General features: G+C 48.2%; 4 protein-coding genes across 5 annotated transcripts; 3 read left to right on the forward strand and 1 right to left on the reverse strand.

The window, feature by feature from the left end:
• The first annotated feature begins 230 nt into the window (after positions 1 to 230).
• Positions 231 to 10,004, forward strand: PTPMT1 (protein tyrosine phosphatase mitochondrial 1). Its single transcript, XM_023239835.2, has 4 exons — positions 231 to 816; positions 917 to 997; positions 8,154 to 8,345; positions 9,665 to 10,004. The coding sequence occupies exons 1-4, from the start codon at positions 421 to 423 to the stop codon at positions 9,821 to 9,823; spliced, it is 828 nt and encodes a 275-aa protein (XP_023095603.2). The 5' UTR covers positions 231 to 420; the 3' UTR covers positions 9,824 to 10,004.
• Positions 10,005 to 10,353: 349 nt separating this feature from the next.
• KBTBD4 (kelch repeat and BTB domain containing 4) lies at positions 10,354 to 15,914 on the reverse strand. 2 transcript variants are annotated; one of them, XM_003993248.6, is made up of 4 exons: positions 15,775 to 15,914; positions 14,240 to 14,857; positions 12,399 to 12,505; positions 10,354 to 11,951 (listed from the first exon to the last, which is right to left on the reverse strand). In XM_003993248.6, the coding sequence occupies exons 1-4, from the start codon at positions 15,791 to 15,793 to the stop codon at positions 11,091 to 11,093; spliced, it is 1,605 nt and encodes a 534-aa protein (XP_003993297.1). In that variant the 5' UTR covers positions 15,794 to 15,914; the 3' UTR covers positions 10,354 to 11,090. The 2 variants fall into 2 exon arrangements, with proteins under 2 accessions (XP_003993297.1, XP_023095600.1); XM_023239832.2 differs by lacking the exon at positions 15,775 to 15,914 and adding an exon at positions 15,305 to 15,525.
• NDUFS3 (NADH:ubiquinone oxidoreductase core subunit S3) lies at positions 15,866 to 21,020 on the forward strand. Its single transcript, XM_019812414.3, has 7 exons — positions 15,866 to 16,004; positions 16,105 to 16,170; positions 17,281 to 17,378; positions 17,588 to 17,737; positions 18,582 to 18,707; positions 18,840 to 18,959; positions 20,775 to 21,020. The coding sequence occupies exons 1-7, from the start codon at positions 15,935 to 15,937 to the stop codon at positions 20,940 to 20,942; spliced, it is 798 nt and encodes a 265-aa protein (XP_019667973.2). The 5' UTR covers positions 15,866 to 15,934; the 3' UTR covers positions 20,943 to 21,020.
• A 593-nt stretch (positions 21,021 to 21,613) lies between these two features.
• FAM180B (family with sequence similarity 180 member B) lies at positions 21,614 to 24,530 on the forward strand. Its single transcript, XM_003993250.5, has 3 exons — positions 21,614 to 22,334; positions 23,169 to 23,239; positions 23,455 to 24,530. The coding sequence occupies exons 1-3, from the start codon at positions 22,067 to 22,069 to the stop codon at positions 23,848 to 23,850; spliced, it is 735 nt and encodes a 244-aa protein (XP_003993299.4). The 5' UTR covers positions 21,614 to 22,066; the 3' UTR covers positions 23,851 to 24,530.
• Positions 24,531 to 24,677: the final 147 nt, after the last annotated feature.

The following is a 24,677-nucleotide window of genomic DNA, read 5'->3' on the forward strand; positions in this document are numbered from 1 at the left end:
TCCTCCAAAGTAGCTCCCCTGCCTAACAGCCCAAAGCTCCCTTTTCCACTCTCCCCTTCCACCATACCCGCAGGTGGGGACCACAGGGTCTCTTCCGGGTCTGGTCTCACCCTTACCTGGGGTCGCAGCCCCTTCCCTCTGGCCCGGGATTCGGAAAAGTGGCCAGGACCCGCCCTTCCTCCTCCCGGGGCGGTCGCACACGCAGGGGGACAGAGCTCCCCTCGCCTAGGGTCCCAACTCCATCCCTCGGGAAGGCGGCGGGGGGCGGGGCGGCACCGGCCGCGGGCATGGGTCCCTGCTCCACCAGCGGTAGAGTCGCAGGCCGCGGGTCCAGGACGCGCCCTCCCACGGCCGGGGTCCCACTAGCCCGCCAGGAAATCCTGGTCCCTCCCCCAGGCCGGCGGCCCCTCCTCCGGAGCCATGGAGCCGGGCCCGGGGGCCCCGGGCTCTCCCGCGAAACATCCGGAGGCCAGGCCCGAAGTCTCCGAGTCCGAGGCGGCCGCGCAGACCGCGTCGCCTTCGCGGGAGGCGGCGGACGACCTTCCGCCCTCGTCCTCGTCGCCCTCGGGGCTCTCCTCGCGGCCGCCGACCGCGAGCCTGGGCGCGGGCAGGCCGCCGCTTTGCCAGGCCGGGTGGGGCGGGATGGCGGCCGGCACATTTCTGGAGGCCGGCCTGGCCCGGGTGCTCTTCTACCCGACGCTGCTGTACACCCTGTTCCGCGGTAAGGTGCCTGGCCGAGCGCGCCGCGACTGGTACCACCGCATCGACCCCACGGTGCTGCTGGGCGCGCTGCCGCTGCGGAGCATGACGCGCCGGGTGAGCCGGGAAGGGAGGCCTGGCCGAGCCGGGCCTGGGAGCCGGCGAGCGCCGCCCGCGCCTCGGCGGCCCTTTCTGAGCCCTGTCTTTGCCTCGGCAGCTGGTACAGGACGAGAACGTGCGCGGGGTGATCACCATGAACGAGGAGTATGAGACGCGGTTCCTGTGTAACTCCTCAAAGGTGAGGGGCCAGGAGCGGGGGCTCCGGCAGCGGCGTCCGCCAGCCTACACCGCCACCCTGGGTCTAGGAGAGCGGGAGGAGGTTGGGGGAGAGGGAGCTGCGGGTGCTCGTACCCGTGAGACACGTGCCCCAGGCTTTTTCGCCGCTTCAGGAGGGGGGTCTGGCCCTCTAAGCTTTAATGACTGAGGCTGGAGGTAGAAACTAATTATGAAAAAGAAACTGATATGAAAGGCATTTAAAAGTGGAATTGAAGGGCGCCTGGGTGTTCAGTCGGGTAAGTGCCACCCCCCCCCCCCCCCGCCTTGGGCTCAGGTCTTGATCCCCTGTTAGTGAGTTGGAGCACTGAGAAGTGAGATGATTTATTTTTCAGAAATAATCAAATAAAATCTGTGACGTCTAGTTAACAATAGGCTTACCACCTATTGGAAATACCCCCGCCCTCTTAAATAAATCTCCTTACAGCTTGCTGCCCACTGATAGATCCCTGAAACATGCGGAACCTTCCTCGAACTCATGGCTGCCTTAATGTTTTTATTACCTAGGTTTACTAAATTTTTTTTTCAATGTTTTTTATTTATTTTTGGGACAGAGAGAGACAGAGCATGAACGGGGGAGGGGCAGAGAGAGAAGGAGACACAGACTCGGAAACAGGCTCCAGGCTCCGAGCCATCAGCCCAGAGCCTGACGCGGGGCTCGAACTCACGGACTGCGAGATCGTGACCTGGCTGAAGTCGGACGCTTAACCGACTGCGTCACCCAGGCGCCCCATATTGCCTAGGTTTACTAAAAGTCAAGCTTATGTTATCTTAGCTGCAATTTGTTGGTAAAAAGACACTTAAAATGATGGTTAATTTTAACTGGAGACTAAAGTTTCTAAAAGTTAAAATTCTGCTAAATGCAGTTAATGCTGATGGAAATAAGGAAAGCAACTTTGTATGTAAAAGTAGATATGTTAAAAAAAAAAAAAAAGGAGTGGCGCCTGGGTGGCTCAGTCTGTTAAGCGTCCGGCTTTGGCTCAGGGGGTGGTCTCGTGGTTTGAGTTCCGAGCCCAGGGGCGGGCTCTGTGTTGACCGCTCAGAGCCTGGAGCCTGCTTCGGATTCTGTGTCTCCCCCTCTCTCTGCCCCTCCCCTGCTCGCGATTTGTGTCTCTCTGTCTCTCAATAATAAATGTTAAAAAAAAAAAAAAAAAAGGAAATCCATTTTTATTGGAGGTAAAAAGAAAAAAAAATAATTTTGTCCTGAATCAGATTAGTAGTTTGGAGAGGAATGGCTTCGGACAAAATCTAAATGCAAAGGAAAGTTGTAGAAGGTTTGTGAAGGGAAATCTTTGGAAAGGAATATTATGTGGTCAGGACAGACTAAAGTTAAAATGAATGGATTTTAAAAGTACACTGGTAGAAAATTTAAATTGCCTCTCCTCTGATCTAAAAGTTGGGGAGGGGCACCTGGGTGGCTCAGTCATTTAAGCATCCGACTTCAAATTGGGCTCAGGTCATGATCTCACAGCTAGTGAGTGTGAGCCCTAAATCGGGCTCTGTGCTGACAGCCTGAAGCCTGCTTCAGATTCTGTGTCTCCCTTTCTCTCTCTGCCTCTCCCCACTCATGCTCTGTCTCTCTCTCAAAAATAAAAATAAACATAATAAAAGCTGGGGAAATGGTGGCAATACCCTCGCTGCGGGCTTCCAAATGCTCCACATTTATGTTATTTCTGCAAGGCATATGAGGTATGGAGGATTATAACATACAAAGGGCTTTTACTGGGATACATGGCAGCCATTTTGCTACACTTAGCCCGGTGTGTGCTGACTTGTACTTAAAAACATGCGCTTCTAGGGGCGCCTGGGTGGCTCAGTCGGTTAAGTGTCTGACTTCTGCTCAGGTCATGATCTCACCACGATTTGAGTTCCAGCCCTGGAGCCTGCTTTGGATTCTGTATCTCCCTCTCTCTCTGTCCCTCCCCCGCTCATGCTCTTGTCTCTCTCTCTCAAAGACAAACATTAAAAACAACAAAAGAAAAACGCATGCACTTCTGTTCCCTGCTGCCCACCTTATCCAGGCCCTCCTTGTAACAGGCGGGCCTCCCCTACGAGAAGCTAGAGTGCCAGAAGGAGAAACACAGGGAGACACCACCGTGATAAGATCACAAGTACCTTTTTCATTGCAAGGTTTAACACAGGTAAAAGAATAGGTAAATTTTCTGATGATCTGGATAAAATATAGAGGCCTTTCAGACTATTAGGAATGTTTTTTTGAGTTGGCCTGGAAAGAAATAATGCTTTTGTTGAATCAGACTCTTAATGAGATAGAGAAGTGTTCTGTTTTGGCAGCAGCTGAGAGATACGGGGATGATTGACTCCTTAATTATCATGGGACTGGAGGTCCTATAGGGAGCTCCCAGTTCCCTACTGGGGTTCAGGCAGTTCCTCCCCAAGATCCTAATTGGGACTATGATAATCCCATTGCAGAATGGTATCGTTGCCACTTCCAAGAAATCAAAGGAGGTCGAAGGTTAAAATCTTTAAATCATGCTAAATTAGCCACTATTTTACAGACACGGGATGAAAGCCTGGTGGCCTTCCTGAAAAGGTTAAAGTTAAATATACAGCTATCTCCCCTGTTACCCCCCCCCAAAGCTCAGATGATTCTAAAGGACAAATTTGTCACTCATTCGGCTTCCCAAGGTCCTGGCACCAGTGCCATTTATGTGGCTATTTAGGGCACTGGAAACAAGAATGTCCTCAGAGGGGCAATGGAAGTTGAAACCCCCATAAGCCATGCCCCTGGTGTGGAGTCAGTCACTGGAAAATCTGAATGCCCTCGGGGACCTGAAGGGCTCAAATAACCAGTGCCCCTGAAAACAACTGATCTCGCCCGAGGTTCTTCATGGTTGGCTCCCCTGAACCAGCTTTATTGGAAACCCAGAGCCTCAGGTAACTCTGGAAATGGAAGGAAAGCCAGTTGATTTCCTTCTTGACACTGGAGCCACCTTTTCTGTCCTTTCCATTCCTGGCCAACCATCCAAATGCAGAGTAATGATTAGAGGTGTCTCCAGAAAACTTAAGACTAACTTTTTCTCTCAGCCTCTGGGGTGTATACAGGGAGACTTTTTTTTTTTTTTTTCACATTCTTTGTTTTTATAATGCCAGAGAGCCCCACTCCCTTGCTAGAAAAAGACATTATGACTGAATTAGGGACTATAATGCTACTCCCTCCAGGACGGATAAACAGTTGCCTAAACTTATAGTAATCTGGATATCAAAGATCAGTCTTTCCTTGAGGTAAAATTAAATACGCCTTATGGAGTTGTTCCTATGGAAACTTGATGGGCAAAGGAAGATTTTGAGGACTGAGAACCAAAAACCAGTTCAAAAGCTTAATTGTTCTAAGCAACAATATCACAAGATCCAAATAAATATGGAAGAGGGTGGAAAAGCTATAGTTGGAAAAAAAAAAAAAAATTGACCAGACGGTTCAGGGACTTTTTGGATGGCTAAAGTACATCTTTACATCCCATGGTGTGACCTCCTTCCTAGGAGGTATTGCGTTTGGAATATTAATGCTTGTTGATCTAATATTCTTTTTGTATGTCATTTGTAGAAGCCGTTGCACATATGCCAGAAAAATAAGAAAATTTTGCTAACCTAAGACGTTCCAAATACACTCTCATTATTTTGGACCTCTGGATTGACCTCTGAACCTGCCCTGACTGCCATACCCTTTCAGCAGGAAGCAGTTAAGATCAGTCATCATCCCAATTCCTAATGGGAGTTAGGAGTCACGTGTTCAAAGTGGGGAATATGATAGGAAAAGATGGGATTCAGTAGGCAGAGAGGGAAAGGTTAGGACCTGAGGTCCCTGGGTAGAAACACACACACACACACATATATTTTGGAACAATGCTGGGAGTGCAGCCGCAGCAAACCCTCTGGGGGAAGGGGAGGAAGATTCCTCTTAAGAAACAAATGTCTGTGCCTTGTGCCCAAAATAACCTAAAAATGAAAACAGAATCTACTTAGAAAAGAAGAGGAGGGATTGTGAAATAAGTGAGAGGATTTATTTTCAGAAATACCAAATATAAGCTGAGTTGTCTCGTGAACAATAGGTTTAGACCCTATTGGAAATATATACGAACCCCTCACCCCAGCACAATGGAGTCCCAAATCTCCTTTGGGAGACCTTTCACTTCCTGGTTCTTCTTCCCCTCTCCTTCTGCCGGCTTATTTTTCGCAGGCTTTGCAATGAGCATGTGCCAAAGAACTGAGGTCTCTGCATCACCTCAAGGAATGTGCATTTGTTCCAATCAGATTACTTTTTGGCCTTACATGGGCATAGGCGACTTCCAGGTAAGGCTGTAATCTCTGTAGTACTTAGCCAATGAGGAATCATGGGAACGACTTCATGCTAGGAGATAAATTGCCTGCTGCAACTGCCCCGAGTGTGCCTGTCCATCAGGCACCTGCTCTTGTAAGAATGTTGATTAAACCCTGGCCTCACCGTGCTCTGAGTCTCCACGTCCCTTCTTTGAATGGGCCAGTAGGCTTATTTCTCACAAGGCCTGCATAGGACTCTGCACTGATGGTGAGAGTTGGTTTGGGATTCTCTCACTCTTGAAATAAATAAGTGTGTGTGTATATATATATAAAGTAGAATTGACAAAGTCTGACTACTCCTTTGTACACAAAGGTATTTTTGATTTCAGTAACTCAAGTCAGTAACCAAACCGAAAGGCAACTTCTCTATGGCTTGCTGATTTCATTCACTCGACACTCACTCAGCACTAAGGTCAGGCATTGTCTTAGGCATTCAAGATGAAGGCCCTATAAACTCTAAGAAGAAAAGCCACCTCCAGCCCCCAAGAGAAATTTATAAAACAACCCATTGAAAAAGTGTATGATTCATTTGTCATTGATGGAATTTTTACTCATATGTTAACGATGTATGGAACTCCAGAGAATTGTAAAAGAGTGCAGACCTAAAACATAATTTTCATTAAGTTTGAATGCTTGTTTGTGGAACTAAGGTTATTAGACATTGTGCTGTCTTTATATAAAGATGTTGCCCTGTCTTTATAGTGTTTGCCATCTATTAGCACTTTTTTTGTCCTTCTTGTTTATTGTACTGATACAGCCTAATGAAGATGCTGTTATTTCAACTGGTAGGCTTTTTTTGTAACCTTAAAAATGGACTCACATTTAAGATACATTGATTAGTGATGGCATACTTTTTTAAAAAGTTTATTGAGAGAGCGTGGGAGGGGCAGAGAGAGAGGGAAAGAGAGAATCCCAAGCGGGATCCACACTGTGAGTGCAGAGCCCATCACCAGGGCTCAACTCACAAACTGTGAGATCATGACCTGAGCGGAAATCAAGAGCCCCTGACACTTAACTGACTGAGCTACCTAAGCACCCTGATGACATACGTTTTTAAGAAATGGACAACAGTTCCTTGGATTTCCTAAAGTACTTTGCTACAAGGCCTCAGGAATTATTAGCCAAAATGGTAAATGTTCCTTAGTGTGATCATTCCTGTGGAAAAAGAGTCACAAAAAGTACTTGGTCTCTGGCTGTGAGGCATTGACACTTGTATGATGCAGCTATATTATCCAACTAGCCTAGAGAAAAAAAATCTCCAAGGCAGTGGTTCTCACATTTTAATAAGCCTAAATATTATCTGGTAGTCTTGTTAAAATAGCAGATTCCTATGTACAACCCCTGAGAATTTATGACTTGGGAACTTTAGGGTGGGGTCCAGGAATGTGAATATTTAGCAAGCTCCCTAGGTATATCTGGTATAATTGATACAAAGTCACATGCTGCAAAATTGCTGTTTTGTGTTAATTTCATACGCAGTATAAAATATTGACCTTCATTCAGTCATAAAGTCTTTGGTTCCAGCTAGACAGATTAATAACCATTAGCTGGAGCCTATCAGGACTCTTTTAAAAAAAAAAAAAAAGATTTTATTTTTAAGTAATCTCTATGCCCAAGATGGGGCTAGAGATCAAGAGTCATATGCTCTACTGAGTCACATGCTTAACCTAGAGATCAAGAGTCACATGCTGTACTGAGCCAGCCAGATGCCCCCCTATCTGGAGTCTCAAGGTAAAAATTCAAATAAATAAATAGTCTGATAATGCCAGAGGGCTTATTTCCCCTATTGCTTATTCTTTTCTTCTTCTGAAGTGATAATACTGCACTAATAAAGATAGGTGCATTGTTTTAATTTTAAAATGGTAACTCTATTTTCTACCATGCAATCTCAAAAAAAAAAAAAAAAAGGTAAAGTAAAAAGGACACTTATAGATAAAGAAATACAAAGCTCTTGCAAAATATAGTACCCCAATCCTGCAGCTGCGTCACTACACGGGTGCCAAGATTATCCATAAAGTTACACAACTTTTGTAGATGAATTTTAATACAGCTAATACTTTGCAGCTGAAGATAAAATACCCAACGTGTACTTTAAGAACATTTTAGGGGTCTGGATGGCTTACTCGGTTAAGCATCCAACTCTTTTTTTTTTTTTCTTTAATGTTTATTTTTGAGAGAGAGTGTGTGTGTGTGAGCAGGGAAGGGGCAGAGAGAGGGAGACACTGAATCCGAAGCAGGCTCCAGGCTCCGAGCTGTCAGCACAGGGCCCAATATGGGGCTCAAACCCACAAAATGTGAGGTCGTGACCTGAGCCGAAGTTGGACACTCAACCAACTGAGCCACCCAGGCGCCCCAGCATCCAACTCTTGATTTCGGCTCAGGTCATGATCTCATGGTTTTGTGAGTTCCAGCCCTGTGTTGGGCTCTGTTCACTGACCACTGACTGAATGGAGCCTGCTTGGGATTCTCCCTCTCTCCCTTTCTCTCTGCCCCTCCCCTGCTCACACTCTGTCTCAAATAAACTTAAAAAAAATTTTTTTTAAATATTAGACATAATTCTAAATCAGCACAGCTGTTGTTTGATGAAAGACCAACCATGCAGGTCAGCCATTTTAAAGGCATCTCTGTAAGAAGTTTCTTGTTTAAAAAAAAGTGAACAGTGTATTCACACTGTAGTAAACTCTGAAGCTTCCTTGTTGTTTTGCTGCTTCTTAGGAGCCCATATTCATAGCACTCATGTCAGATTTCTTTCATTCTCTTTTTTATGCTGGCGGACCTGGTTCCAGGAGTGGAAGAATGTAGGAGTTGAGCAGCTGCGACTCAGCACAGTAGACATGACTGGAGTCCCAACCTTGGCTGACCTCCAGAAAGGAGTCCGGTTTGCTCTCAAGTATCAGTCGCTGGGCCAGTGTGTCTACGTGCATTGTAAGGCTGGACGTTCCAGAAGTGCTACTATGGTCGCAGCGTATCTGATTCAGGTAGGAAAGGTCTTTCTGGACTGGTCCATTTACAGCAGATTTCTAGAACTTCAGTAGCATGGTCTATTGGCAGGCCTTCCTAGAAGGAGCCATGTACCCAGTTACAGGCTGTTGGGAGATGGAAAGCACCTGGATTTTGCGGATAGGCTGACCTCTGGCATTGCTACCTACCAGATGTGTGACCTTAGGCAAAAATGTCTTCCCCTCTCTGATGCTCAGTTTCCTCAAACTAAATTTGTTCTGAGGTTTGAACGAGAAAGTATGTCAAGCACTGACCTACAGCAGGCACTCAAAAAATGAAGCGCAAAGGATGTTAACACCAGTAAAAGGCTAAAGCACTTTTTATAAATAGCACTCAGGAAATCCAGTACTTTAGGTAGTAGTGCTGATCACTTATAGCCCTATAGTACTCAAGATTTCTTAAAGTATTTCAGAATAAAGTTCTAGACATTTGTGTCTAGAAACAGAGGCTCCAATGGAATTTTGCCTATCACCTTATGACTGGTAGGTGTGATACTTTCAAGAGTATTTATAAGCAAATACTCTTTAGTCCATTACTACCTGTTATACACCCCCCAACTTGACTCATTTTTGTTACCTATCTGGCCCCTGTAGAGCATTTATTAAGTTATGTGGATAGTTTAAGGAAAAAGGAAATGTACATGTAATAGGCATCGCTCTGAGTTACTGTGGACTGGTAAGTACATGATTTAACAGCATTAAAGCTTTGATCATTAGGACTCCATTTACTGGAAATGGGTTCTCAGGAGGATATTTTTGGCTGAGTGAGAATTGACTCAGAGGGCTTGAAATCTGTAGATTCTTTGTTCTGTTGAGTTCTAAACCAATATGTATCCTTAGAACACAAAGATAACCCTCCTGGTAAATCTAAAAAGTGCTGTTTTCCTAGCCACGGTGACAAGTTACATAAAAACATCTACCATGTACTCTCTCCAGGAAACTTATAACCAACAGCCCAGCTCCCAGAGGACATCTGATAGGCCTATGCCGGCTTGAAATAGGATCTCAGCTTTGCACGTTCAACCTTCTTTTTTCAGGGTTTGGCAGAGCAAGAATTAGGTAGAAAGACTGACTTGACCTCCCAGCCCATTGCAAGTATTGTGGGACTAGTTGGCCGAGGGAATAAAAGTCCCCCCCACCCCCGCCATTTATAATATATGGGGCATGTTTTTTAACTCCCCTCAAAAGGGAGATTTTAAAATAACGAAATTCTAAGGGCCTTTAGCATCTGTTATTAGGTCAAGAACACCTTAACACCTCCTCCTTTCTTTCTCTGATTTCCCAATCCTGTACTTCAGGTGTACAACTGGAGCCCAGAGGAGGCTGTAAGAGCCATCACCAAGATCCGGTCACACATCCACATCAGATCTGGCCAGTTGGAAGTTCTTAAAGAGTTCCACAAGGAGATTACTGCAGGGGCAGCAAAGAAGGAGACTTACCACACATCACAGACGTGAAATACACAGATTAGAAAGAACTCAAGACGACCCTGCTTGCTACAGAATCAAATAGTGTAACAGGACCAAGGGGGCTTAAGCCCAGACTTGACAAAGCAGGAATGTGCTAAGTAATGGATAATTTCACTCCTTTTGTCTTGTTTCACTTTCCTGAAGTAACACTGTTGTGTGCTAAGAGAGAGATTTAGTGTGGCTTCAATTCACTGGCTAAGGGGATATGGAATGAGGGTTTTTGTTTTCTTGAATAGGGTCAAAGAACTCGATTGTGTATCTAACACTGTGCCTAATGATACTTAGCCCAACTTAAAGACATTTAAACACTAGGAAGGAGAGGAGAAATACTCAGCTCAGGCTCTTTGCCACTGTCAGACCCCAATTCACTGGCTCCCCGGGGCTCTGTTCCCTTTTGGAGCAGTGATTCTGGATGTAGAAAAGGAAGTATGGGATCCAAGCAGCTTAGAAATGTGTGGGTATGCAATCAATTTTCCCTAGGGAAGTCACTCCTTCAGAATTCAAAACAGACACACATATCCCTTCAAAAACTTTTATTTGTATGAACAGTTCCTAGCTCTTAGTTTATCTTAGAGCTTTTAAAAGAGTAGAGACCTTATATATTTAAGTTTGAAAAAAGTTTCTGCTATTAATCAGAAATAATCCTTTCTACTTCTTTCTGGCTTACCCCTTGGAGTAAGCCAAAAATAAAACCATATTGTACGTTTCCTGACAGAGAGATGAGAAAACAACAGACACAAGTCCTGAATTCTAGAGTTGATGCTTGCTGGTGAAGGACACCTTCAGCTTAGAGCATTCTCCCAACCAAAGCCTGAAGGAAAACTCTAACACCTAATTCTTTGTGGAAAAATTACCAACTACCCACTTTGCAGGCTATAGAAAAAAGGAAGATGGGGCACATTTCCTTCTGTCCTGGATCAGAGGTGCTTAAGTTACTTAACACTGATCAGGTAAAGAGGGGAGGCTGTGCCTATGATCTGAGAAAAGGCTTGTTCTATGAGGCACAGGATTACCAGGGGACGGCAGAGGACAGGCTTGTCTACTCTCCGTTCAAGCAGCCAGCTCAACAGCAGCAGTCTAAAAAGCCCCAAATGGAACACCCCTATGGGTTCAGGAGGGACTGAGGGGCTGCCCTTTCTAACATGTGCCAAAAACATAACATAGTACTCTGATCGGGGCCCCAGAGACTTCGAGTTTGGATGGATAGGTGCTGGAAAAGGGGAGGGCAAAAGTCAGCTGCTTTTCCCCTATAGCCTTAGGCCAACACAAACTGCAAATTAGTAAGCAGCACCTTAATGCCTCTGGTGACAGTTATAGCTGAAGTGGCAGGGTCAAGCTTGTAGGTGTTGGCATCCCCCTTTTTATATCGGTCCCGGAAAACATAGATACTCCCATTACAGCTGGCGATCTTCCAGAGGGATGGGGCAGAGCTCCAGGCCTCAGGAAGGCAAAGCCGGGTAAAGCTGTCTAGGAGGGGATTGTAGCACACCAGGGAGTCCCCTTCAGCCACGATGAACACCAGATCCTTATGCACAGCTGCGTGCATGCGGCCTGCGAAGGGCAGAACATAGGGCTTCACGTGGCATTTGTCTGTCTCTGTGTCAAAGCACTGGATGAGTCGGGAAGGTTTGGTAAAGAAGTCCAGGTCATTCTCCTCCCCCCCTAGTAAGTAGATGATCCCGTTAAGGTTGGCACCAGCGGCCCCTGACACAGCCACCTCTAGCTGGGTTGTCTCTGTCCAGACGTTATCACCTACCCGATAATAGATAACTGCATTGGAGAGGGTATCCTGTAGTGTCTTGCCACCCAATGAATATATGGCATCTTTCCCAGGCACAGACACCAGGGTGTGCTGGAGCCGGTCCCGGGGCAAAGGTGCACACCATTCCCAGTCCACAGTGGCATTGTTGCACTTCCACATGCGCCGTGGGATGGACCCTCCCACCACGTATAAGTCTCCACCATGCTTGCAGGCTGCAGTGATCTGGTGGCACAAGCTGTTTTGGCCACTTACACTGATGGAGTCATCTTCCGCACAGTGTAAGGACACAGCCAACGAGTGGGTACGAGATGACTCTTTCCCGATCAGGTAAATGTGCACATTCTCCCCGATCTCCTATTGGCAAAATTAAAATTATAGATGACATCTATCAGTTCTAGGCTAAGACTCAGCTGAGACACAGATCTAAAGGTTCTGGACCACACACTTGTATCTTGCTCTAACCCGCTACTTCCCTCTGGTTACTGTATGCCATCCTGACTCTCACCTTTCAGTCATTATATGCTGGGGCAGAGAATCTGTTGCTCTCATCCTGAGCTGGTGCTTTAGGAAAAAGGTACTTAGGATTAATGCAATGGTGAAAGTAGTTCTCTCAAGGAACTTTATGGAGCTCAGAGGCTGAGCTATGGTTTCTAGGCTCATGCACATCCTCCTCCCCAGTTCTTAACTTTGAGCCAGAGATGACTTAATCACCATCACCAGGTATCAAAGAGGCCAGATCAGTAGATGGCTGGAATGTATAGATATTATGGTGTCCCAACCCGAAAGCGAAATCTGCCTTACCTTCAAGCTAGTCCTGAGTGACTCTGCAAAAGCCTCTCTTTCTTCTTTATTAAAATTGATCCAGGCTTCTATTGCCTCTGTTGGGTTCTGAGAACATGGAACTCCATCTGTGAGAGCCAGAGGAAAGGCATGGTCAATGGCAATCCAACAATCCAAAAGGGAAATTTAGAGCCAGTGGCTTTAAAGATACAAACCGCTTTGTTATACTACCACCATGTATGTATGTGCGTGTGTATAAGAAGTTAACCTACATTGCATTATTTCTTTTAATCAGAATGGATGACTTGATATGCTCATATTTGCCATGGAAGCAGTCTACAGGCTGCAGAGCTCACACCTGCCAAAGTATAGCATACCTCACTAGCAGGGCCAGGATGGTTTACCTACAATTGTCGCATCACTTAAAAAGTTTCTTTTTTTAAATTTTATTTTTTAATGTTTATTTTTGAGAGGGAGAGAGACAGAGCACAAATGGGAGGTGCAGAGGGAGAGGGAGACACACAGCATCTGAAGCAGGCTCCAGGTTCTGAGCTGTCAGCATAGAGCCTGATGCAGGGCTCGAACTCGTGCAGCCCTGTCGTGACTGCGAGATCATGACCTGAGCTGAAGTCAGATGCTTAACTGGCTGAGCCACCCAGGTGCCCCTCACTTAAAAAAGTTTCTTATGTAAGGGCACCTGGATGGCTCAGTCAGTTAAGCCTCCGACTCTTGGTTTTGGCTCAGGTCATGATCTCAGTTTCTGGGATCAAGCCCTGGGTTGGACTCTGTGCTGTTAATGTGGAGCCTGCTTGGGATTCTCTCTCTCTCTCATTCTCTCTCAATAAACTTTAAAAAAATAAGTTTTTTAAAAATAATTTTAAGTTTGTTTATTTATTTATTTATTTATTTATTGAGAGAGAGAGAGAGAGAGAGAGAGAGAGAGAGAGAGAGAGAGAGAGAGAGAGAAAATCCCAAGCAGGCTCCACGCCATACGTGCAGAGCCTGATACAGGGCCCGAACCCATGAACCTCGAGATCACAACCTAAGCCAAAACCAAGAGTCAGATTCTTAACCAACTGAGCCATCCCCCACCGCCAAAGTAAGCTTCGTTTTAAAAAAGTTCCTTATGTAAATACCTTGACCCATCAATTTACTTAGATAACTAGTCCCACAAGTACGTGCAAAGTACAGGATAGATGAGAACAATTATACACAAAAGATACCAGAGTATAAATACAAACAGCTCCTCACTACATTTTGGGGGTGAGCCCTGCTTTTTTTCTAATTCAACACTTGTATATAGACCCTTGAAAAACATGGGTTTGAACTATGTGGGTCCACTTATATGCGGGTTTTATTCAATAAATACAGTACAATATTGTAAATATTTTCCCTTCCTTATGATTTTCCCAATAACGTTTTCTTTTCTCTAGCTTTATTGTAAGAACACAATACATACAGTACACGACACGTACAACATACAAAATATGTGTTAACGGTTTTTGTTATTGACAATGCTTCTGGTCGACAGAAGGCTATTTGTAAAGTTTTGGGGGAGTCAAAAGTTACACATGGAATTTTGACTGTGCAGAGGTTGGCAGTCCTAATCCCCACGTCGTTCAGGGGTTAACTGTGTATTGCACAGTACTATTATATTTTCCAGGTTTCCTCCCCTAAAAGGGATTGCCTGTGACAACAGCTAACTCGCAGCTGAATCTCTCAGAAGACATCTAAATTCCTACCAGGAATAATAACGTAAACGAACACCAGAAAGCCTGAAGGCTCCTTTCTCCTGAACTAGAATGTCCACTAAACATCATATGCAAGTAGCTGAGTATGACGGGCCCCATCCCTCAACTTACCCGAGATGATATCAGTGAGCAGATGGTGGGGCAGGTGGAGAAATTCCTCTGTGCTCTGCAGCTGGGCCAGGTGGGCCTTGGCACAGTGTTTGGCGGCAGTGTACAGCTCAGGATCGCTGTGCCTGTCTGCCAGCCACATCACCTGAAGGCAGTTCCCCACCTGCACGGTGCGGGCCAAGAACCGAGAACATTCCTCAAAGAGAGACGTCAGCTGATACATGTCTGACACCTCATAAATTTCCTGCAGCTCTTCAGCTCGAAGTTTCACAGTCCCGTGGTAGATATAATCAACCAGGAGCTGGAAGACAGACTCACTGACATCCTGCAGTACAATTACCCGGTTGTGAGCCTCCTTCAGGTTGGAAGTGAACATGGACCGGAAAAAGCAGCTCTGAGCTGAGAGGACCAGCCGGTGGAGCTGAAACTCCCGGCCTTCCACCGAAATGGTGACATCAGCAAAGAGCTCTTCCTCCAGACACAGTTTCATGATGCCCTGAGCCACACGGCCTGAGTGTGACCGATCTTTGAAAGTGTAGTTCACAAAGTAGTTTTCATCCATGGATGCTCCAGGCTCCTCTGGTGATTCCATGGCAGCCAACTTCTCTCTCTGCCAGCTGTCTGCAAAGCAATACCACCCTGAGTAATGGGGAATTCACAGTCTATGAATCCAACTGTTCAATTTATGGAGGGAGAAGGTAAAAGTGAGAGCAAAGTGGGCCAAGATTGGCCTTAGTCCTGGCCCTAATGACATCTCAGAAGCTCTCCTTCAACCGAAGCTGGGTTCATTTTCCTGCAGTGACACTCCATTCCTAATGAAATCGATAAAACGTCCTACTCTGGGTGTTTCCGTATAAAAACAATATTCCTTTCCATGATGTAATAAAAACCTGGCTATTTAGGTCAACACATGAGAGCAAGTGACTGGAGGAAAAGCCGGGCAAAAAGCCTTACTAACCAAATGACTATTGGGCATAAAACTAGTGAGGCTCTGGGCAGGAGAACCCAATAGACCCCAGCGACCTTCTGGTCGAGGCCCCTCTTCCCCCACGTGCATGGAGTTCAGACCTTCCAATATGAGGCTTGGCCTGGGACATCTGTTAGCTCCACATTTTCTCTTTTCTGAGCTTCTCCCCCCTCACGCCCTGATGACTTCCCAAGACTCCGTTCCAGAACTAGAGACGAAGCCCCGCCGTCCCAGCAAGGGGCACTAGTAGGCCTAACGCCAAGTACTGTGTCCCCGCTTCACCTGGAGTCGCCTGGGAAACGGTCGCTAGGGAAACCACTCTTCTCTCCCCCCCCCCCCCTTCCCCTATCCCCTCCACGCCCCCTCCCGGCCACGCCCGCCGGCCCTCGTCAAAAGCTTAGCTCAGGGAGCGGGGGAGGGGTGTGGAATGTGGAACCAGACCCCTGCCCCTTCCCCTCCTCTCACCGCTCCGGTTCATTAGGGTCCTCGCCTTCTCTACAGTCTCTTACCACACCAAACTCGGGCCACGTTCACCTCACGGCTTCCCCACCTGCCTGCCTCGGTTTCTCACCTGTTTTCCCTCCTTTCATTCCGAAGCCCGGAACCCGGAACCTCTGCTTCTAGCCCCGCGTCCGCCCGGAAGAAAATCAGATGCATGCTTCCGCTTCCGGTCCGTGCCCTTGGGGTTCCGTGTCCTGTGGGTCTTGGATGCCTGGTCTGTAACCTGGAACATGGCCGCGACGGCGGCTGCTGCGAGGGGCTGGTGGCGGGGTCTCGTAGGGTCCGTGGCGTTGGCCAGGGGTAAGCAGGGGGCAGCTGGCTGAGGCCCTGGGCGGGAGCGGAGGCGCGCCTGGCGCAGGGAGCCTATCAGGCCTCACTCTGCGCTTATTTTTCCGTACAGTGGCCGGGCGACCCTCGGTGCTGTTGCTGCCGGTGAGGAGGGAAAGCGTCGCGGCAGACACGCGCCGTATGTGTGGGCCGGGCCCTTCTCGGGACTACAGGCGGGGGACCCTTCATTCTTTTGGATATTTGCCCTTGTCCTGGGATGCCCTTCCCTGCGTCCTTTGGCAGATCTCTGTGGAGACCTGACTGCAGTGGTCCTCATGCAAGCAGAATCGAACTCTTCGCTGTGCCCTTTTAGCTCCCTGTTACGGCCTTGATTGACCCCTGTCCATTTCCATGATTCCTTTTCTCTCCGATTAAACTGTCAGCTCTTTGAGATCAGGAAACAACGTTTAGGTCTCAGAGCCATTATGATAGTGATTCACATTAATTGAGGGCTTCTTGTGTGCCAAGCACCTTGCTAAGCGATTTAGCGAGGGATCTTAGTCCTTAGGACAGTCTTACGAGGTAGATAGCATTGTGCTCTTCTTACTATACATTAGGAAACAATGCAGAGAAGTAACTTACCCAGAGTCACAGCACTAGCGAGTGACAGAGCAGGCCTGTCTGCTGCCAGAGTCAGACAACACTTAACCATGATGTGTGCAGTCTATGATGTGTGGGTACTCATGGTTTAGGGTTGCATGCATGCGTGTATGGAGATATATTACAATCAACATAAGTAGACTGGGAGTCAAGAGACCTGGTATTTCCCCCTTTCTGGCCCTCAGTTACCTCAATGCGGGGGGGGGGAGGGTTTTGACTAATCTGTGAGGGCTCTTCAGCCCTGCAGCTCTTAGCTTGAGAGCCTGCTGTGAGCCAGGTGATAAGGAGATACAGAAAAGCAGAAATTCTCATTCCCACCCTTAAAGAATTCCTGGTCTGGTAAAAGAATTGAGACACACTGCTTAACAAAAATGCAGGCATTGTGAAGGAAGAACTAGGGAGTAGCTTTGAGAAGAGGCAAACACCCCAAACGCAGTAGTAATAAGGAGAGTCTTTGTGGACTCTGTAGGTGACATTTCCCCTAAGTTTTCATCAATTCCTATTCCCTGGAACCCTCCACTCTCACCTTCCTCAGGATTCTGCAGGGAGCCCTGCTGGGGGACAATACCCCTTACAGACCCAGGAGACTGAATGTAGGCATGGCTGCTGCCTTCTCCATTCCTTTGTTAAATATGCCTTCTCCTTCCAGCCACTGTCCGACCACGGAATGATGTGGCCCACAAGCAGCTCTCAGCTTTTGGAGAGTATGTGGCTGAAATCCTGCCCAAGTATGTCCAACAAGTTCAGGTAATATTCACTATTGTTGTTTGGTCATGGGTCAAGAAAGAACCATGTTCTCAGGGCACGGAGGAGTAGGCAGCCTGGTATCAAAGAAACCAAAGACTCTTCTACCCCACTTGGACTGCTTTCTCTGCCCTCAACCAGGACTCCTACTAACATTAACTGCTCTCTCAATAGCTCTTTTTTCCCTCACCTTTCCCTTTCCACGTCTGCAGGTGTCTTGCTTCAATGAGTTAGAGATCTGTATCCATCCTGACGGAGTCATCCCAGTGCTGACTTTCCTCAGGGATCACACCAATGCACAGTTCAAATCCTTGGCTGACTTGACAGCAGTGGACGTCCCCACCCGGCAAAACCGTTTTGAGGTCAGGAGATTTGAGAAGGTTTGGGGAGTAAAGGAAAGAAAAGGGACAGACAAGTTTTAGGATGACAGCTACCAATGGGAACCATAGTCCTCCTCAGTTTCGGTTTGGGTCAAACAATACAACACAGCAGTTAAACTGGGGCCTCGGATTAGGCAGACCTCAAGTTTGAATCCTAGCTCTGCCACTAACAGGCTATGTGACTTCAGGCATTTTGTTTAGTTTTTGTAAGCTTTAGATTTCTTATGTGCAAAATATATGTGAAACTGTCCCTACTTTATATAGAGTGGCTGTGAGGATGAAATGAGATCGTACAGGTAGATTGCCAGCATGGAGCAAGTTCTCCATATATTTAGCTGTTGATATTTACTGATCATCTACTATTGGCCAGATCCTGGGATCAAGGGAGAAGGATCAAGGGCACCCAACACCTGCCCTCAAGGAGTCCCCCACGCTCTAGTGAGGGTGAAGGACACATAAAGAGCTTACTGTAATAACATATAATGCATGGGATGTTAGATGTTATGAGACTGCAAGAGGGGCTCTCAGAGTCCTGTATGGGAGGCTTCTTTGAAGGGAGAGAGAATGTGCTGAATCTTAAAGGATGACCAAGAGATCAGGAATTAGCTTGCTAAGGATTGGGGCCAGGAGTAGCATGAGCAAAGACAGGCATGCTGACATCCTAAGGTATAGCATAGCTTAGGCCTTTGGAAGTAGTTGTAAATATAAGAATCTTGAGGATTTTGAGCTTCAGGACAGAAGGCAGGTTCACAGGTAGAACCCTTACCCACCTCGTGCCTCAGACCCTGTGGCCATCTTGGTCTTCCAGCCCCTCTGTTCTCTCTAGATTGTTTACAACCTGCTCTCTCTGCGCTTCAACTCCCGGATCCGTGTGAAGACCTACACAGATGAGCTGACACCCATTGAGTCCACTGTTCCTGTGTATAAGGCAGCTAACTGGTATGAGAGGGAGGTGAGTTTCTGGACATAGTGGATCCTGCCTCTGGGCCAGAGTTGCAGAATTAGTTGAAATAACTGCATGCAGTGCATCCTCACCCGTGTGTTGGCTGATGGACTGAGTTGCCTGAGGGCCTTTTTTTTCTAGATCTGGGACATGTTTGGAGTTTTTTTTGCTAACCATCCTGATCTAAGGAGGATCCTGACAGACTATGGCTTTGAGGGACATCCTTTCCGGAAAGACTTTCCCCTATCTGGCTACGTTGAGGTAGGAGGAACCTTGAACTAGGGCAGATGGCCTCAGGGAAAGACTGGCAGGGAACCTGGGGTGTGCTGAGCATGGAAGGAAATATGGTCTGTGAATTGTGGTGATTTAAGAGCATAGGCTCTGTATCAAATCCTAGTCCCAGTTTTGTAATCTGGGGTCTGTTACTTAATTTATCTATGACGGTTTTCTCATCTGCAAAACAGGAACAGTAGTACTTAACTAATAAGATTTACAGTGAGCTAGGGGTGCCTGGGTGGCTCAGCCGTGAGGCATCCAGCTTGGGCTCAGGTCATGATCTTGCAGTTTGTGAGCTTGAGGCCCTGCTTCAGGTGAGCTCAAGCCCTGCTTTGAGTTCCACTGTCTCTCTCTCTCTCTCTCTCTCTCTCTCTCTCTCTGCACCTCGTGGTATTCTCTCTCTCCCTGTTTCTGCCCCTCACTCAAGTGTGCTTTCTCTCTCTCAAAAATAAATGAATAAATTTAAAAAATAATAATAAATAAAAATCTACTTAAAAGATTTACATTGAGCTAAATGATGTTAAAGCCTAGTGTATTGTAATTACTCAGTTGACATTAGCCATTATCGTAATGATCATTTTAATGACCAAGGCAACCTTGAGGACACACTTTGTCCACAGGTCTGAAAGTGGAGGATCATTTTACCCTGCCCTGGATCTCTGAGAAGGCAGCTGACAGGGAAGACACTAAATGTTTAGCCCCTGAGGATGGTTAAAGGCAGGACTAGTAACATGTGACTACAAGGGCCTTACGAAGAATTTCAGTGCTTTGCTTTACCACCCTTGTGCTACAGGTTGTTTATGAGCAGGAAGATGGTCCATTGCATACAAACATATGTGTCATTTTGTAGAAAAGTAACTTTTTAGAAATGCTGAGATAGTGGCAATCCCCCCTTCTGTACCGACATATGCCTGCTTTCTTCATGTTTTGCATGGTCCCATTTCCTTCTCAAGCTACTTCTGGTCAGGACTCCTTCCCTCTCCTCGTTTTCACTGTCTGGCCTCCCTTACCTGCTTTGCCTCTTCACCTGTTTGTCTTTACTTTATCCAGCTGATCCTCCAGACAAGAAAAGCCATGCCAGCAGTGCCTGGGTCGCTCACTCGGTTGAGTGTCCAACTTCAGCTCAGGTCACAATCTCACGGTTCATGGGTTTAGCCCTGCATCAGGCTCTGTGCTGACAGCTCAGAGCCTGGATCCTGCTTCAGATTCTGTTTCTCCTTCCTCTCTGCCCCTCCCCCACTCATTCTCTCTCTGTCTCTCTCTCTTTCTCGCTCGCTCTCTCTCTCTCTCTTGAAAATGAATAAACCACCACCACCACCACAACAACAAAAAAAAAAACAGAAAAGAAAAGCTATGCCAGATTTATTGCCTTGCATCTTTATAGTGATAGTGCCAAAGCCACATGGTCTGAACTTGAGTGCTTGCCAATTTAGGTTTACTCTTTTCAGCCACAGACTTGCTCCCTAACCCCCAACAAATGCTTATAAGCATTTCCTTATAAGAGTGGATGGGTGAGCAAAGTCAGTTGTGCTGCAAAAGCAGCTCAGAGCTTATGATGTGGGGATGGTGAGCAGGGGAGCCTGACTGGGTGATTGCAGGCCGTTTTGGATTGTGGTTGGGATGGGACTTGATTGGTAATACAGACATGCCTGGAGACTTGTTGACAGAGGCTGGGATAGCAGTCAAGGACAGGGAAGTAAAGAGACTGGTGAAGTCCCCCATAGCCTTGGGAAAGTAGGCTCCTTAGCAGCTCTGAACAAGGTCTTCCTCAGTGCTTAAGCCTGCTTTTCTCTTCTGCAGTTGCGCTATGACGATGAGGTGAAGCGGGTGGTGGCTGAGCCAGTGGAATTGGCCCAGGAGTTCCGCAAGTTTGACCTGAACAGCCCTTGGGAGGCTTTCCCTGCCTATCGGCAGCCTCCTGAAAGTCTCAAGCTCGAAGCTGGGGACAAGAAACCTGAAACCAAGTAGCTCCAGGGAAGGCATGTGGATACTGGAAAACGCCTTAATCTATACTAAGCGTCCCTGTAAATAAAATCCTTAGACTAACCACTTCTTGTGTGCTTTTGGGTAGAAGTGAAGCTTGACTCGGGAAAGGGAAGATTCAGCAGGGGTTTTTCCCTCTCCCTTAAAGAGACTCTGCCAAACCAGGAATCTCTTTTAATGGGACTGAATAGTGCAGTTGCAGTCATGGTGACCTGCAAGCCTGGATGTACTTCTGAGGGAGGGTTCTGGAGCTGAAATGGAAAGTTCTCATGGTCCACAGGGCTTAGGATGGGTGTGGCATGGCATTTCCTAAAAACTGGAGGGCCCTTAACAACTAGAGGAGAAAACTCCTTGTTACAGCCGACCGTCTGGTGGCAGCTGATGGATGGAGGGGCCTGGGTGGAACCAGGGAACCCCCCCCCATCTCATCTAAGCATCCACAGGGTTCCATGAGCCATGACTCATTTTTGAGTCTTGAGCCATGAAACCTCCTTGCAATCTAACGGCCCATCATGTTTGGGCTAAGGTAATCTTCCTAGACTCTAGCCAGAGCTGAGAATGTTGTAAGCAAGCAAAAGAGGTCCCAGGACTGGTGCAGAATGTACTCAAAGTACATTCTGCAGGGGTGCAGAATGTACCCCTATCTTCCAGGGGACAGGACTCCCTACCCCAGCCAGCCTGGGGCTTGTTTGGCTGGTGGCTGAGCACCTAAGTTGGAAGCGCTCGACTCTGCCTGTCCATGAGACCACCCAAACAGCTCACCATGCCATTGGAGGACCAATGCAGTTGCAGGACCAAGCTTTGCAGCTGATGCTTTTGGCTGCTGAGGGGCTCCCTGGAGGCTGGGCTGGGCCTGACTGGGTGTTGAAGCCTGAGTTCAGCTGCAGGATGTTTTGAGGGTGAGGACAGATAGTAAGGTAGCGTTACTGCTGGGCTCTTTCCTACCTCTTGGGGGGTGAGGGGAAGGGTGGGGCAAGCTGGAGCTGTTTGCTACCAAGCTCCGTTTTCTATTAACTAAGCATCCCGCCCATCTGGGCAGGAATAGGCTGAGGGCTTGACAAGCAGGGAGCCAGGCTTCTACTGCCAACAACTTAAGATTCCACTTTTCCATGGGATGGAAAGGTCCTGGGAAGTCAGAGCCAGCCCCTCCCTGTTTAGCATTGAAGGCTGACACACAAAATAGGAAACGCCTGAGCCGCCTGCAGTGGAAAGTTGGAGCTGCGGTGTGTGGCAGGCGGATGCAGGAGCAGAGAGCAGCTGGGGAGAGAAAGACTCAAAGGACGTGGTGGGGCACAGCTAGGACGATGCAGTTCCTGGATTGGCTAATAGTAGCCACTTGCCTTCTCCCTGGGGTAACTGCAACCCAGCACTATCCAGGTACCGGGGCTTTAGGGTGGGGTGGATGGGAACCAAGGAAGGCTGTCGGCTGACAGCAGTTAAATTTGGTTCTATCTGAACCTAGCAGGGCCTAGAAACTGTGGGCAAGGTGGGTACCAGACTGACCTGTGCAGCACGTGGTAATGGTCTGGGCCCCAGCCCCAGAATCAGAAAGGTCCAAGTGAAATGAAGGGAGGTAGTCCTAGGTGCCCTCAGTGCCAGCCCTGGACAGAGCTGGGCAGTGGCCTTATTCTAGGTGTGCAAAGCAGGACCTCCGGACCTGCCCTGGGCTTGGGACAATCATTCTAAGGGCTGGGCAGCAGACCAGAGTGAAATGAAGGAAGCTGCAGCAGACAACCCGCCTTGGCCTGGCTTCCCTGGCCTCCACATGAGCACTACCGAGGAGCAAGGAAGGAGCAGGTTCCTCCAAAAGGGGTCCTCGACCTTTGGGGAGAGTCACTGGCACTATTTGAGATCACACTGTCCCAGATGATTACAGGGAGGGGAAGTGGGAAGTGAAGTGTCTTGTGACCCAACGGTCTGGAGCTCTTTGCCAAGGGAACTGCAGAAGTTCAAGGAGGAGTCCTGGACACTTGCCGAGGTGGTATCTGGGTTTGGGATGATGATTTTGGGATCACAAGACTTATGCCTGGGAGGGAGGATGTCAATGTGCATGTGTCTGTAAGGAAAGGAGGACATGGGGTGGCACTCCTACTCTTTTGTAGATAGAAGAACCACTTGGCATCCCTACCAAGAAGCTAAGGGGCACTTCTGGGAGGCTGGGGTGTTCAGGGTGGAGCTTGGCAGGGGCCTGACTCTTTTCTGCTGCCCCAGGGCAGCCCATGAACAGAGCCAGCGTGGGAGGTGGCCTGCAGGAGCCAGAGGCCCCGGAAGTGATGTTTGAGGTCTTTCCTCCAGCCTGGGATACGGGGGTGGGGATGTCCAGAGGTCCCTAAGCTCAGGGTTGGGAAGGGGGATGTCTTAAGCTGGGCCTGCTGGGGGAGGGGGGCCACCCAGCATGGGTCCTACTGCCTGCTTATGCCCCCCTAGCCCACTCTTGCTCCCTGCCCTGCCCCCACCCCCAGGCCCCAGCCCACCCCTTACACGGCTCCCCTTACAGCTGCTTTGGGCTGGGCTGGAGCTGGATGTCATAGGGCAGCTGCACATCCAGGACGAGGAACTGGCGTCCACACGCCCAGGCCGCCGACTCAGGCTCCTCCTGCAGCACCACGTGCCCAGTGACTTGGAGGGTGCTAAGCAGCGGCTGCAGCAGTTCCAGGACCTGCGGAAAGGGCCTCCTCTTAGCCCTTGGGACTTTGAACACCTGCTCCTCACAAGCCTGTCCTGTGTCTACCGGCTCCATAAGGCTAGTGAGGCTGAGGAAAGAGGTCGCTGGGCCCAGGTCTTCGCCCTGCTGGCACAGGAAACACTCTGGGACCTATGCAAGGGTTTCTGCCCCCAGGGGCAGCCCCCTTCTCTGGGACCCTGGGCCTTGATCCTTGACCCCTTTCCCTGACCCTCCCCAACTCCTACCCCAAGCCACACCCACCCGGGGCAGTGTTCTTTCCACTGTGTTCAGGTCTCTGGCCTTGGATTGTACCCCGGAACCCACTTTACCCCTTCCCCATTTTCTTCCCTGAGCCCTGGCAGGCTAAGAGCCTGGGTCTCAGGCAGCAGGCACAGACTCGCGGGTGTGTGTATATGTGTGTGTGTATGTGTGTGTGTGTGTTGGGGTCAGGGTTGAGAAGTGTGCTCAAGAGATGCTGAAAAAGAAGCTGCCCTCAAGAAAGCCAAGTTAGATGCTCCAACTCCCACCCTGGCAGTCCATAACAAGTCCGGTAGAATCTACAGGAGCCTTGTGAATGCTCAGCACCCAGTCCTAATTTAGATACCCCTTTTAAGTCCATCCAGTGCTCGGAGTCCCTGAGCCCCAAGTTCCCCATTTGGACTAGCCATAGACTAGACATCTTTAGTCCTGTCTGTTGGAGGAGGAGAGGAGGAAAGCAGGTGGAGAAACATTACCTTTTCTGGAGGGGGCGGGTGGAGACAGGGAAGCGGATATTTTTTGGTCCATCTCAACAAGGCTCAATTGAACACCTCGAGTGGGGAGTGAGGCTGTGAGGGCAGAGACAAGCTGAGGTTGGCTGGTGTAGTCCTGATCCTGTGTAGCTATTCCATTAAATGTTCTGTTCTGGCCTCCTGGAGCCTGTGTCCTTCTATGCCAGAGTAAGTTGTTTAACCCTTGTCCTGGGCAAAACACCCTCCCTGTCCTGGGAAGGCAGGAGTTGGGGCAACCAGGTATCAACTCATTCCTCACACGCCCTGCTAGAAGAAGGAATGTTC

This window comes from Felis catus, chromosome D1 (genome assembly GCF_018350175.1).
Source record: "Felis catus isolate Fca126 chromosome D1, F.catus_Fca126_mat1.0, whole genome shotgun sequence".
In the NCBI taxonomy this organism is placed as follows: Eukaryota; Metazoa; Chordata; class Mammalia; order Carnivora; family Felidae; genus Felis; species Felis catus.

Bases quoted from the DNA above. Each gene is read 5' to 3' on its own strand.
- PTPMT1 (XM_023239835.2), top strand. From the start codon at position 421: ATGGAGCCGGGCCCGGGGGCCCCGGGCTCTCCCGCGAAACATCCGGAG. The intron at 817-916 runs GTGAGCCGGGAA...TTGCCTCGGCAG, and splicing joins TGCGGAGCATGACGCGCCGG to CTGGTACAGGACGAGAACGT. The intron at 8,346-9,664 runs GTAGGAAAGGTC...CCTGTACTTCAG, and splicing joins TCGCAGCGTATCTGATTCAG to GTGTACAACTGGAGCCCAGA.
- KBTBD4 (XM_003993248.6), bottom strand. The intron at 12,506-14,239 runs GTAAGTTGAGGG...TGGCTCTCACAG, and splicing joins GCTCACTGATATCATCTCGG to ATGGAGTTCCATGTTCTCAG. The intron at 11,952-12,398 runs GTAAGGCAGATT...TTTTGCCAATAG, and splicing joins CACTCAGGACTAGCTTGAAG to GAGATCGGGGAGAATGTGCA.
- NDUFS3 (XM_019812414.3), top strand. From the start codon at position 15,935: ATGGCCGCGACGGCGGCTGCTGCGAGGGGCTGGTGGCGGGGTCTCGTA. The intron at 16,171-17,280 runs GTATGTGTGGGC...TTCTCCTTCCAG, and splicing joins CGTCGCGGCAGACACGCGCC to CCACTGTCCGACCACGGAAT. The intron at 17,738-18,581 runs GTCAGGAGATTT...TGTTCTCTCTAG, and splicing joins CCCGGCAAAACCGTTTTGAG to ATTGTTTACAACCTGCTCTC.
- FAM180B (XM_003993250.5), top strand. From the start codon at position 22,067: ATGGGATGGAAAGGTCCTGGGAAGTCAGAGCCAGCCCCTCCCTGTTTA. The intron at 22,335-23,168 runs GTACCGGGGCTT...CTGCTGCCCCAG, and splicing joins TGCAACCCAGCACTATCCAG to GGCAGCCCATGAACAGAGCC. The intron at 23,240-23,454 runs GTCTTTCCTCCA...CTCCCCTTACAG, and splicing joins CCCCGGAAGTGATGTTTGAG to CTGCTTTGGGCTGGGCTGGA.